The 12552-nt window shown below is 39.6% G+C and overlaps 1 protein-coding gene across 1 annotated transcript; it reads right to left on the bottom strand.

The window, feature by feature from the left end:
• Nucleotides 1-742: 742 nt before the first annotated feature.
• Nucleotides 743-2368, bottom strand: LOC111887494 (membrin-11). Its single transcript, XM_023883665.2, has 4 exons — nucleotides 1794-2368; nucleotides 1322-1442; nucleotides 1098-1247; nucleotides 743-990 (listed from the first exon to the last, which is right to left on the bottom strand). Exons 1-4 carry the CDS (start codon nucleotides 2039-2041, stop codon nucleotides 829-831), a joined length of 681 nt encoding a protein of 226 aa, XP_023739433.1. The 5' UTR covers nucleotides 2042-2368; the 3' UTR covers nucleotides 743-828.
• Nucleotides 2369-12552: the final 10184 nt, after the last annotated feature.

Raw genomic sequence — 12552 nt, forward strand, 5'->3', positions numbered from 1 at the left:
GAGAAGTTGCATTTCTTTCTTGTCTATAACAAACAGAAAATAATCTTGGTTATATGGTTGAAGAATTAGTAAACATAAAGCTTAGGTGCAATGACCGGTCAATGAAAAGGGACACTTGAAAAATCTTCGAGCTGGATTAGTATCCATCCACGACATTCTTTTCTTTGTAGGTAAGGATAATCACATCGGGAATTAGGGGTTGTTGGATGCCTCCAAATAATGACCATTTCAGGTGAAATAAGGCGAAGATGTAGATCGAAAGAATGAAGCTACCATTTCCACTTTAGGGTTTCTTGAAAAATGTTTGGAAGAAATATGGGAACAATGTTTAAGATGTTGATCATACAAACCTTTGTGTCGAAAGCTTAATAAGAGAATATGGTATGGGCAACGAGAAATGCTATTATTGCTGATCTGACACCTCATAACCTAGTCATAACAAGAAGACAACCTTTTGATCAATTAACGGGGCTGGAAAATGACTTAATGGCCGGAAAATCGGTTTTGGGACAGAACACCGACACCAAACCGGTTTAGTCTACGACTATCCGATTCACAGTCTTCTTTTCTCATTCGGTCGGTTCCTAGTGTAGTTCGGGGCGGTTTTGGAACCGTGCTAATTCCTAATACATTTAGCCAAATTTTTTAGCTTAACCAATTAAGTCGGTCCAAAGTAAAGTAAAAAAGAAACATCTATGAGTAGATTAAGTGGTAAACCCATTAAGCACATTAAAAGGAAAAATAAAAAACATCAACCCTTCTATTGAAATACTCAACAAAAGTGTTACAAACTAGTGGGACATTTTTATGGAAAATGGAACAAAAAAATCACCTAGTCCATCTCAAGAATGCAATTACTATAATAAAAGTAAGTATCATTCCTGCATACTTGATCCTTTGATCAACTCGATTCCGCCTCTCAATTACCCTCAATACTGTATTCGATAGCCCCAGTGTATTCAGCACATCCAATGCTTTCCGTTGAGCTCTCTGCATAGTGCATACAATGTAATGACTCATTCCATTCCATTACTTTATTGGTGATTCCATTCCATTATAACAAACAGACCCTATTAATGGAAACGAAGTACAAGTACCTTTAATCGATCCCTTTGTTCAGAGTATTTAGCAAGAATGGCTGTTCCAGTTGCAGTTGCTTCTTCCAACATTCGAGATGAGTTACGTGCAGACTGCATTGCTTGTGCTTCCTCATCAAAAATTCTCAAAACATGAGATGATTCACCGTTCTAAACATAAGGTAAAAGCGAGTTGTAATAAAAAATTCATTGAAGATCTTAAAGAAGAAAGGTAATTAACATACAGCTCTTCCAAGCAATTCTGCTCTCTCTTGAGCTTCTTGAATCCTTTTCTGTTGACGTTGAAAATACCTATCTAAACTTTCCTTGAAAGAATCAGCCTCTTCAGCTATTTGCTCCACTTTTCTGCAACATTAGAAGTCGTTGAAACTTTCTGCCTATGATCAAATCCATAATCATGCGAATTCTTCAATATCGGTGTCTGAAATCTCTTCATTCCCGTGTCAAATTTGATTTTGGGGATATTAATATAACCTTAGTTGATTAGCGAGGAATCACGATTTTATACAATCAGTTGTGATTCCTAACCTTTAAAAAGTTCATGATGGTACCGAATTCTAAGCTAATTCTACATTCAATTTAAGAGAATGTAAGATAGACGAACATTCGGATCACGGATTCGTACAGCTGCGGAGGATAAATTTGAAAACTAATTGAGATATGTGTTGCGATAAACCCTAGGGCTAGAATACGAACCTTTTCCAGAGATCACGCTGAGGCTTGGAACCAACGGATCGCCAGAGTCCATCCATATCAGAACAAAGGGTTTGAATTTGAGAGATATCTCTCCGGACGGCAACTGCAAGCTCCGAAGAATCGACGGAACCTGCTGAAGACGAGAATTCGAGACGTTCAAGGCGTTCCAAACCATCTCTAGTTTTCAACAGCAATCGCCTTGAGCTCTGATACAGCTCCGATAGCGTTCCTCCTCCTTCCACGGCCATAGAAGGCGAGAAAAAGAGAACGTGTAGAGAGTGCACAGAGGAGAGATTAGAAAACTAGTTTCAGCAAAATTTGTCACAAGTTAGTATGAAATGCCAATAGCGAATTTGGGATGCATAGGCCAATTTCTAGGATCCCGAATCTGGATAGTAATTGAATCGAATTTGAATCAGAAAAAGAAAGAAATTATAAAAGGTTATTTGCAAAACTTTTTGGATGTATCTAATAAGCATTTCATCGGGTAGAATCGGAGCGGGCCAAGAAAAAACTAGAATAGAACCGAACAAGGTATTCGATCAGGTTTTTTTGTTCTCCATTTCCCATTAAATTGGTTCTAGGCCTAAGCCAGCCGCACACATCCTAAAAATCATAGTTACTTGTAGAACCAAACTAAACCAGAATTAGGGTATTTGGTCTACTTTCGAGTTCTCGGTCCAGGTCCAAATCAATGCTCAACTTTTCATCCCTAATCTAACTATCTACAAATTTTGCATTTCCAAAGTCTGTAAAGGTAATAATAGATTTGTTTAAATTATGTCGTTAGGCACATCTCTCTCTCTCTCTCTCTCTCTCTCTCTCTCTCTCTCTCTCTCTCTCTCTCTCGTCAGTGCTAAAAAGACATGAATGCCGTGAATTTAAAAAAAAGTACCATATTGACCTCTACGCCTGACATCTTAACATTATTGTCTACTAAAGTGGAGCTATTCTCTTTGAGTTTTAAACCAACCTTCCTACCTTCCTCGTCTCTTAACATCTAGAAAATTGAATCTAAAAATCTAAATGAGAAACAAAAACACAAATCCTTCTTTCACATCGGGGACTCATACACTTCCACTATCTCTAACTTCTTATTATATATGACACTAGGTCGCCTAATTCTTACTGGGATTCCATACACGACCTTAGACTCTTATCATGAGTCTACTAACTTCTTACTATTCTATGCAACTTCACAATCCTTCTTTAACTCCCCCTTATTACACATAAGGTTCAATCTACTTCTTTTTCTAACAGTTCCTCACAAATGAACTGTTACATAACATGCACATATCTACATCATCTCACGGGTCATCTTCAACACATCTCTTTATCATGGTAACCATGCATCATTCTCTTTACATACATAACATCTCTTCACTTAGAGAGCAACTTCTTATGTCATTTCATAAAAATGACCATTCATTCTCTATTCTTAACATACTTGAACCAAACCCTCTTGGTTAGTCCATCTACTAACTCAAACTCTTAGGATCTTTATCGACACATAATTGTAACCGTGTAGCTAAATCTCATAACATAGTTTATTAAGAAACCAATTCATACTCTATCTCTTATCAATACACCATAACACTGACAATAAACATACATGACCTAAGTGATTATCACTAATAGTGGTCCTAAACACTCTGACTCTTTTCATCTCCCATAGCTTAAGTCTAGTTGGCATACCAAACCTAATTCGCCCAAACTATAGATTTGATACCAATTGTAACGACCCGACTTTTTCCATCTAAATATATTGTAACATCCTGAATCTTGCAGGTATATCTTGAAAGCCCTTCTTCTTTTTAGTAGTCATCATTGCTGGTCCCTGGAGTTGGTTGTGATGGGTCACGAGAAGTATAAGGATTAAAGTTGCATCTTTGGGACTGGAAGTAGTACGTTGAGCGTACATAAGGGTACGCTAAGCGTACTAGGCATGCCCTAGTACACTCGGCGTACACTCATGTACGCTGGGTGTACTTATGTCCAATGAAAATCCTAATATTTGGGGTTGAGGACTATATAATCACCTTTATGGCTCATTCCTTTGCTCATCCTTAGCCTCCACACCTCAGAAAACATCCCAAACCCTAGAGTGTGTGAAAAAGTGTGAGCTAGTGTGCATTTTGGACCTTGGAAGTGAAGACATTACTTTAAGGAGCTAAAAGAGGAGACCAAGGTTGTAGATCTGAAGTTGTGTTGTGCCATTAAAGCTCCAGAAGGTAAAAAGATTGAAACTTTGTGCTTGCTTGTTTATAGATCTAGACATTTAACTTTATGGAGGTCTTATGGTCCCAAGAGTCCCAAGAAGATGCATGTGATGTTTAGGCGAAATAAGCTGTCATTTCAGACCTTAGGAGAGGTCCTAAATGATAAAAATTAGTTCCCAAAGGCTAGACTTGTCCCATGCATGAAGTAAGAAGGTCTTAATGGGTTAAGACCATGATTTAAGGACTTTTTGGACGTCCAAAGTGATAAAGTCTTGAACTTTATGGTCCCAAGGCATATTTGGTCGATGGATCTCGGATATGGGCTTAAGTGCTTAAGCCATTAAGCACTTATTAGGATTTTGATAAAATACCGCGTACGCCTGGCGTAAGTTCTGTACGCCCAGCATACGGGGTTACCTATCCCGAGGGCAGTCAGCGTAGAACGGCATTACGCCCAGCATAACCAGAGAGGTACGCCTCGCGTACGCTCTCTGATTGGGCTCTTGTCATATGGGCTTAGGATTTGTGGGCTAAATAGATTTACGCCTTGTTGGAATCTGCAAGTAGCATATTTTGGGCCAAGTTATGTTAGTGGATCATGGAGATAGGCCCAATAAGGAGGTTGGGCCCAATTTGGTAAGTTAGGCCAATAATGGACTTTAGTGTATGGACCTTTAAGATAAGGACTTGGTGTTGGGCCTTGGCCCAACAAAAAGGAATAGACTTTATGAATTATATGGATACTTAGTCAAGGGAGTAATGTCGGGTAATAACCTAGTATTTATTATGTGTGTCAGTTCGGGATTTCTCGTGAAGCAGCAGTTAGATGTTCAGCATTTCGGCACTGTTAGTCAGGTGAGTTTTCCTCACTATACTCAAGGGTCTAAGGCACCTAGGCTGGCCCTTCGAATTGTTATTGGTTATGTTATGCTAGTATGACCTGTTAGCTAGATATCCTAGAGGGTAGGATAATATTATATGTTATGTGGTATGATCTGATAGATCAGTTTGTTGTCTATAGACTGTTATGTGACTATCTGTTATATGTGCACATGTTTGTTTATTGGTTGAGGCTTATTTGCTTTGTGCGAAAGCCAATAGACCTGGGCATTCCAACCTGTTGGTTGTGGGCCTGGAGTATTCCATCCCGAGGATGACCGGACTCATAGTATATTGACATTCCAACTGAAAGGTTGAGGGCATGGGGTATTCCATCCCGAGGATGATTGGACCCATAGTATATTGACATTCCAACTGGAAGGTTGAGGGCCTGGGGTATTCCAACCCGATGGTTGATTAGACCCATAGTATGTTGTTTATGGTTATATTTGTATTGTGTAAGTATGGGTATTTTGGGGGAACTCACTAAGCTTTCAGGCTTACAATTTCAGTTTATTGCTTTTGGTACATCAGGGGATCGCGGAAAGGCAAAGGCGTAATCGTACAGCTCCTCACATTTTGTTTAGATTTCTTGGGAACTCTGATAAAGACTATTCTGAAAACAAAGATTTGTAATAACTCTTGGATTTTGAATGTTTTGAAAGTTAAAAATTTGTTTAAATTTTATGGGTGTTACAAGTTGGTATCAGAGCCTTGGTTTGAGTGAATTAGATGAACATTCATGTGAATCCAGTCTCAAATCAAGGAAAGATTTTCAAAATGGTTTTCAAAATAAGTAAAGGAGGAGAAGAGTGTACGATCAGCCGGAGCCAGCAAGTAGACCCCAAAATACTATACATATATTGATTGTGTAATATGTAATAACAGCATGCTAATGTTAGGCTAGGGATCTTCAGGAATTGCATGATAGAATTGTTTGATTACATGATGCCTGCTAGCCTAGGGCTCCCTTTATATGATATTGACATCCTTATTGTAGTTGTTTAGTGTATGCATCACAATTATACATAATTAAGATCTTATAGCCTGAGAATGTTTGATTTGGCCTTATGTTCTGTTCTTGTTTGATTGGGAGCTTAGGGTAGGGTTGGATATTTGAAAGTTTATGGGTTTCAGTGTTATGTATGGCTAGCATACACTAGTGCTGCAAGGTTGGTGGAAGTTTAATGGGTGGGTTTTGTGAGGCCGGTAGGTCAGTTGTGAGATAGTTATCCTTCCTCCGGGAGTGAGGTTGAGCGGTCACCATGTGTATGTATAGTGTTAGGACATTGTGATGATACTTGAGGCAAATATGGGTAGGTGTGGAAGGTAGTATTGGGCCTGTACTACTGAAAGCACAGGACCCATACGCATAGCAAGGAAGTCGCAACCCCTAGGGCTTTGTAGGGAGTTGGTTCCTGGGGTACTTTTGCAGATTGTCTGATATCTTCCTGTTTATATTTCAATATGGTGGTTACGAGGCGTTTCGTGACTGGATCCGGATCGGGATCAGACAGGGTGACCAGGAGGCCCCAGCGGCGCCTGAGATTATCAGCCAGGAGGAGCCAGTGATGACAGAGGATCAGGTTAGGGAGATCATCCGCGAGGAGGTGGTTGAGATTGTCCGGGGTCAAATTTCGGAGTTATTTGGGACTATTAAGTCCGTTATGAGGGAGTACTTTGATGAAAAATATGCACCCCTTGCTGAGACGGCTGCCACTGCAACTACCACGGCTGTAACAGCGGCAGGAGGGGGAGGAGCCAGTCGGGGCTTCCAGTACCAAGACTTTGATAACACGAAGCCCCCGACATTTGATGGTGTTTAGGATCATATCTTAGTTATGAGGTGGCTGTCTGATGTGGAGGGATGTTTCTTCACATGCTCGTGTCCTACTGACCAGAAGGTCAGGTGTGCCCTGAACCTGTTACGGGTCGGGGCAAAGGATTGGTGGACGTTGGTGACTGGGTCATACACGGATGATCATATAGCTGTAATTACTTGGGAGCAGTTCCGGGATATGTTCCGCACTCGCTACATTCCGTGGGTCGAGCGCGAGCGGTTTTCACAGGAGTTCTTAGATCTGAAGCAGGGTACTAAGTCGGTAACGGAGATCACCCACATATTTACGGAGAGGGCGATGTTTTACCCGTAGTTTGCCTCAGAGTAGGCTCAGATGACGCGTTATCTGGGCATGCTCAAGACTGACACTCGTCAGTTTGTCGCCACTCAGAGATGTGATTCACTCCTGGACCTACAAGAGGCCGCTAGGCAACGTGAGTTGGAGATTGAGCTGTAGCTGAGGGAGCAGCAGCGAGCCTCGGTATAGGCGCAGCCGGCGCCGAAGCAGCCTAAGACCGTTGATACCAGGATTAGGGGATAACTAGGCCGAACTTATGGGAAGTGTGGGAAGGCTCATTCAGGGACATGTTGAGCAGGGAATGGGTGCCACCGTTGTGGAAAGCAGGGCCATCTGGCCAGGGATTACAGGCAACAGGCTCTGAATTCTGGGGTCAGACTTTGTTATCATTGTGAGCAAGTGGGCCATATTAAGGCCCAATGTCCTTTGTTAGCTGCCAAATCGGCGCAGGCTCCAGCGCCGGCTACCTTGAGGATCACGGATGGGAGGCCAGTTAGGGCGGAGCCTCCGAAGGCTCAAGGGCGTGCTTTCCAGCTTACAGCCGAGGAGGCCAAGGCAACACCAGATGTGGTTGCTGGTATGTTTCTATCCTTTACCTCATTTATTACATATGTCTTATGCTTATTTGTAGTATCTATGAATAGGTACATTCTTGGTAAACTCCTTGCCTGCGTTGGTTTTATTCGACTCGGGGGCGAGTCGGTCTTTCGTATCTCAAAAATTCAGTAGGGAGTTCAGAGTGCCTATAAGGGAGCTAGAGTGTCCGTTGCGAGTCTCTATCGCTAACGAGCATGGGATTTCTGCTACTTCAGTTTACCGAGGATGTGAGATGGAGATCTTCAGGATATCCTTCCCGATAGACTTGATTCCGATTCCCATGAGGGATGTATGCTTGATTGTGGGGATGGAATGGCTCAGTTGGTTCAGTGCCATGATTGATTGTAAGAGCCAGCAGGTACTGGTTCAAACCCCAAGTAAGGGAGAACTGTTTATTTATGGCAAGGGCACCAGAGTGGGATCAGTATTTTGTTTAGCCGCCAGGGCTCGACAGTACATTCAGCACGAGTGTACGGGTTATCTAGCGTACGTGGTGGATACGCGGGTCAGGGATCAGACTTCAATATCAGAGGTTCCAGTGGTTCGAGAGTTTGCTGATATGTTTCCGGAGGAGTTGCCAGGGATACCTTCGGAGCGGCAGGTCAAGTTCCGGATCGAACTGGTGTCAGTTGCGGCTCCTATTGCCAAGGCGCCATATCATTTAGTGCCACCTGAGATGCAGGAGCCGTCATCTCAGTTGCAAGAACTGATAGACAAGCAGTTCATTCGTCCAAACAGTTCTCCATGGGGAGCATTGATCCTCTTCGTCAAGATGAAGGATGGTACGCACCGTATGTGCATTGATTATAGGGAGTTGAACAAGTTAATGGTGTAGAACCATTATCCACTCCCGGGGATAGACGATCTCTTTGATCAGTTGCAGGGAGCATCTTGGTTTTCCAAGATTGATTTGAGATCAAGGTATCATCAGGCCCGGGTCAGAGAGGAGGACGTGGAGAAGACCGTGTTTCGAAATCGTTATGGTCATCACGAGTTCGTGGTGATTAACCTTAATAATCAGGGTAAAAACCCATAAAAAGGTCCAAATTATTATCTAACATGCTAAAGGTAAAAGACCATTTTACCCTTCTCTCTTTTGATCCATCTAACCATGGCCCAAAATCATGAAGACCTAGGACCCAACAATGGCCTAAACCCATTAAGACTTAAGACCTAAAATTTACCCAAAGGCCTTTTGGTGAGTACGCCCTACGTACCACCATTACGTCCCATGTATAAACCTTAACAACGAGAAAAACAGGGACAAATGCATTATGTTCAGCGTACACATACGTATGCTCAACGTACTCCCCTGATGGCAAAATTTCACGTTAAGAACTTAATAGCTTGAGTCCAAATGTCCAAAACATAGATCTTGCTCAAGGGCAATGTTTTAAATGATAAAGTCATCAACTTAATGCTTTTGCATGGCGCAACAAAGCCCAATACCCATTTCTAACACTCTAACTTCACATAATGACCATCAACTCATGCATGGTTGATCTAAATCCATCAAGATGCCATTTTTATGAACAAAGGACCTTAAAACGTCAAGATCTACTATTTTAAGCTTCTGTAGTAACTTATACTCACATGAATCAACTTGAGGTACCAAAATATGCAAAAAAACCCTAACTAGCCTATATCTAAACAAGGAATCACCAAGGTTGGTTGAGACTTTATACCTTCTAGAAAATGACGAAGGTGAAAATATTCTGTATCCACAAGCTTCAAGTCAAAAAAATGTTTCTTTAAAGGGTTCTTCTTTCTTTAAGATGCACCAAAACACAGAAAATGCTAAAAGCTCTCTAAAAAGGGATTAAAGTTTTGTAGGAACTGCTTTGGGATGAAGGAGGCTGATGATAGAAGATGCCTTGAGGTTATAAAGTGCTTAAATAGGGTCTAAACCCTAAATTTTAGGGTTTACCCCTGGCTCGATTACGCCTAGCGTACCAGGGGGAAAATCTCGTGTCCAAGATTCATCAAGGTACGCCTAACGTAATGGCCACCATTGAAAAATAAATAAACATTTAAAATTTTAAGAAATTTACCTGTAAATCGGGTGTTACATGTGACGTCCGACTCGATCATATACTTGAGGCCAGTACGATCCTTGTGATAACTACTTGTATTCCAGAATGATAATGTACACCAACATTTTTGTAAATTTTTAAATGAGAAAGGAAATATTTAGGTGTACTTGGTATGCAATCCCAAGCGTTACAACCTGAACCCGCAACAAATGAAAGGATCTACAACATCATACCCCAAGTTTAGTGAGTTATATCATACTTTGTTTTCATGCAATCATACTCTATTTATCTTCTTTATTTCTTTCCATACTAACCATTCTTTTCAAAATTCTTCTACTTTATTCTCACCTTTTCTCAACTAATACTTTCTCCCCCTCTATCTTTACCATGCTCATGCTCTCTCTCTATCTTCATCTCATTTCATGCTTCTCTCTCTATTACTTTATCTTCACCTCATCTCACCTTATTATTTTCTCAACCTTTCTTTTTACCCCTCTCATACTCTGCTCAATCTCATTTTTAACCTTTCTCACACTTTACCTCTCTATTCTCATATTCTCACCCTTTTCCATTCTATTCTCATATAGACCCAATGGTCTAGTCACAAATGATAGCTTCACCTATCACATAGGCGGACAACATACATATACCTTACTAAAGTACAATCATTCATACTTAGTCCCCTCACTTTTATCAAGTTTCTCTAAGGAGACTTCTTACCTTGTTCCACTTATGGAACCCTTTCTCACTCTTTCTAACAACATATAATATTATTCCCGCATAAATCATGTATTTACATTCCTGAAGAAATCATCTATCTCCATTCCCGAAGGAATCATCATCTTATTCCCGAAGAAAACACAATCTTATTCCTGTAGGAATCATAGCCTCATTCCCGAAGGAATCATAACGTCATTCTCGAAGGAGTCATATTTCTACATTCTCATAATCTTTCATTTTATTGTTATGGTCTCTATATAATCTTACATATCACATGTCACATAGCATTCTATCTCATCATCTCATTAAGAGATCTTCTACTACCAATCTAGTACTTAATTTATTAAATAATTAATCTAAATCTTCATCTACTAATATATAAGTCTTTAACACAATACCATTAGCTTCTAGCCGTGCATCTATACTCTATCTTCATCTATTGGCTTGTAGGTATTTAACATAATACCATTATTATCTAAAGATAGATACATACTTATTTACTTGATTATAAACATATAATCATAATCTATCTTCATTTAATATCTGTGGGTATTAAACATAATACCATCTACCTCTAATCACACTTTCATACTCCATCTGTCATCTAATATATTACATGTATTTAACTAAATACCACGAACATCTACAATCATCTACATGGTTATAATTCATATAATCAAGCACTATCTTCATCTAATGAGTTATAGGTATTTAACAAAATATCACTAGCATTTCGACATGGATACATAATAACATAAACACATATAAACATGAATACATAATCTAATGAGATAGAGTTATAACTCACCTTGTTAGTTAGTGAAGACTAACTACCATTGGCTTCCATTCTTCAATTGATGCATCTTGATCCATCTTCTTTGCTCAAGGCCCATTCATACAAAATATCAAGCTCCTTAGAACTTTTTTTGGCCTATTAACAACTTAATCACTCTCTATACCAAAACGATCACTTAAATGATCATAATTCTCACATCTAATTGTCTACTTATAATCTATTTTACCCAATGAATTAAGCATCCCATACTACCTAATTCATTACAATCTAACCTCCATTACATCATTTCATCACTCTCATTAGTTAAGGTTTGAAACCCTAACTCTCTATAGATGGATTTTACTATAGGATTGACTTCTAAAACTTGATTAAAGCTTCTAAACACTCTTAATAACATCATAATAAAGACATAGTTTGATTAATTCAACCATTCTAGTTAATCTAACATTTTCACCATTAAATCTTAAAGCTTCATACAAAGGAAAAATCATTACCTTAAGGGGAAGAGGATGTTAATTCTTGCAATCCTTCATCTCTAGCTCATCTTAGCACCTCTTAGCTTCAAAATCATCATTCCTCGGCTTTCTATCAATTTTAGGAAGGAATAGATGGAGAATGAGCCCTTCACATATTTAAATCTATTTCCTCATACATGAACTATGAAACCGTGTCGCAGTAATATTGCTACCGCATCGTGGTAAGCGTATTAGGCTGCAGTCCCCCTCTGACTAAGCATCGATGTTGTAACGCCCGTAGATTCGAGCTAGTCAATTTAGAGACAATAAACGTCAAAAATGACTTTTTGATGGAATATAATTTAGAATAAATAATCTTAACCAAATTATAGTATATCTCACAAGGATTCCGTACATATAAAGAACGCCGAAATCCGAGTTATTATGATGAAGTTATGATACGTCGAAGTTTTACGGTAAAACCGGCACGACACCGCGTAAAGTAAAAAGTGATTTTTTTTGATAAAGTACTTTTTATCGTTAGTGATATAAACTAAGTCGTAGTATACATAAAACCGGGAACGTGCATAAAAAGAACGTCCAAATCTGACTTCGTATGAGGAAGTTATGATTTTTCTAAGATTTAGCATAACAATGCACAACTCGGAATTCGGATTTTAGACCGATTGATTTTTAGCCGACACAACCCAAATGAGAATTGAAGATCTCATTAATAGGAGCTCAACGATAAAAAGACAGTAAAAAACAGAGTCTGTATGTAGAAGTTATGAATTTTACACGATCGTTAACAATGTACTCTTCTCATACTGTTAAATTTAAAATCGGTAGAGAATTAGCTGATGGAGTCAAAATGAGAGTTGTAGATCATGCCAATACCTATGCATGGATATAGAGAACGTCA

The sequence above is a fragment of the Lactuca sativa genome, chromosome 6, assembly GCF_002870075.4.
Source record: "Lactuca sativa cultivar Salinas chromosome 6, Lsat_Salinas_v11, whole genome shotgun sequence".
Taxonomy (NCBI): domain Eukaryota; kingdom Viridiplantae; phylum Streptophyta; class Magnoliopsida; order Asterales; family Asteraceae; genus Lactuca; species Lactuca sativa.

Excerpts from the sequence above, each read along its gene's own strand:
- LOC111887494 (XM_023883665.2), bottom strand. The coding sequence starts at position 2,041 with ATGGCCGTGGAAGGAGGAGGAACGCTATCGGAGCTGTATCAGAGCTCA. Across the intron at positions 1,248-1,321 it reads CAGAATTGCTTGGAAGAGCT|AACGGTGAATCATCTCATGT; the intron begins GTATGTTAATTA and ends CCTTATGTTTAG. Across the intron at positions 991-1,097 it reads AACAAAGGGATCGATTAAAG|AGAGCTCAACGGAAAGCATT; the intron begins GTACTTGTACTT and ends TGCACTATGCAG.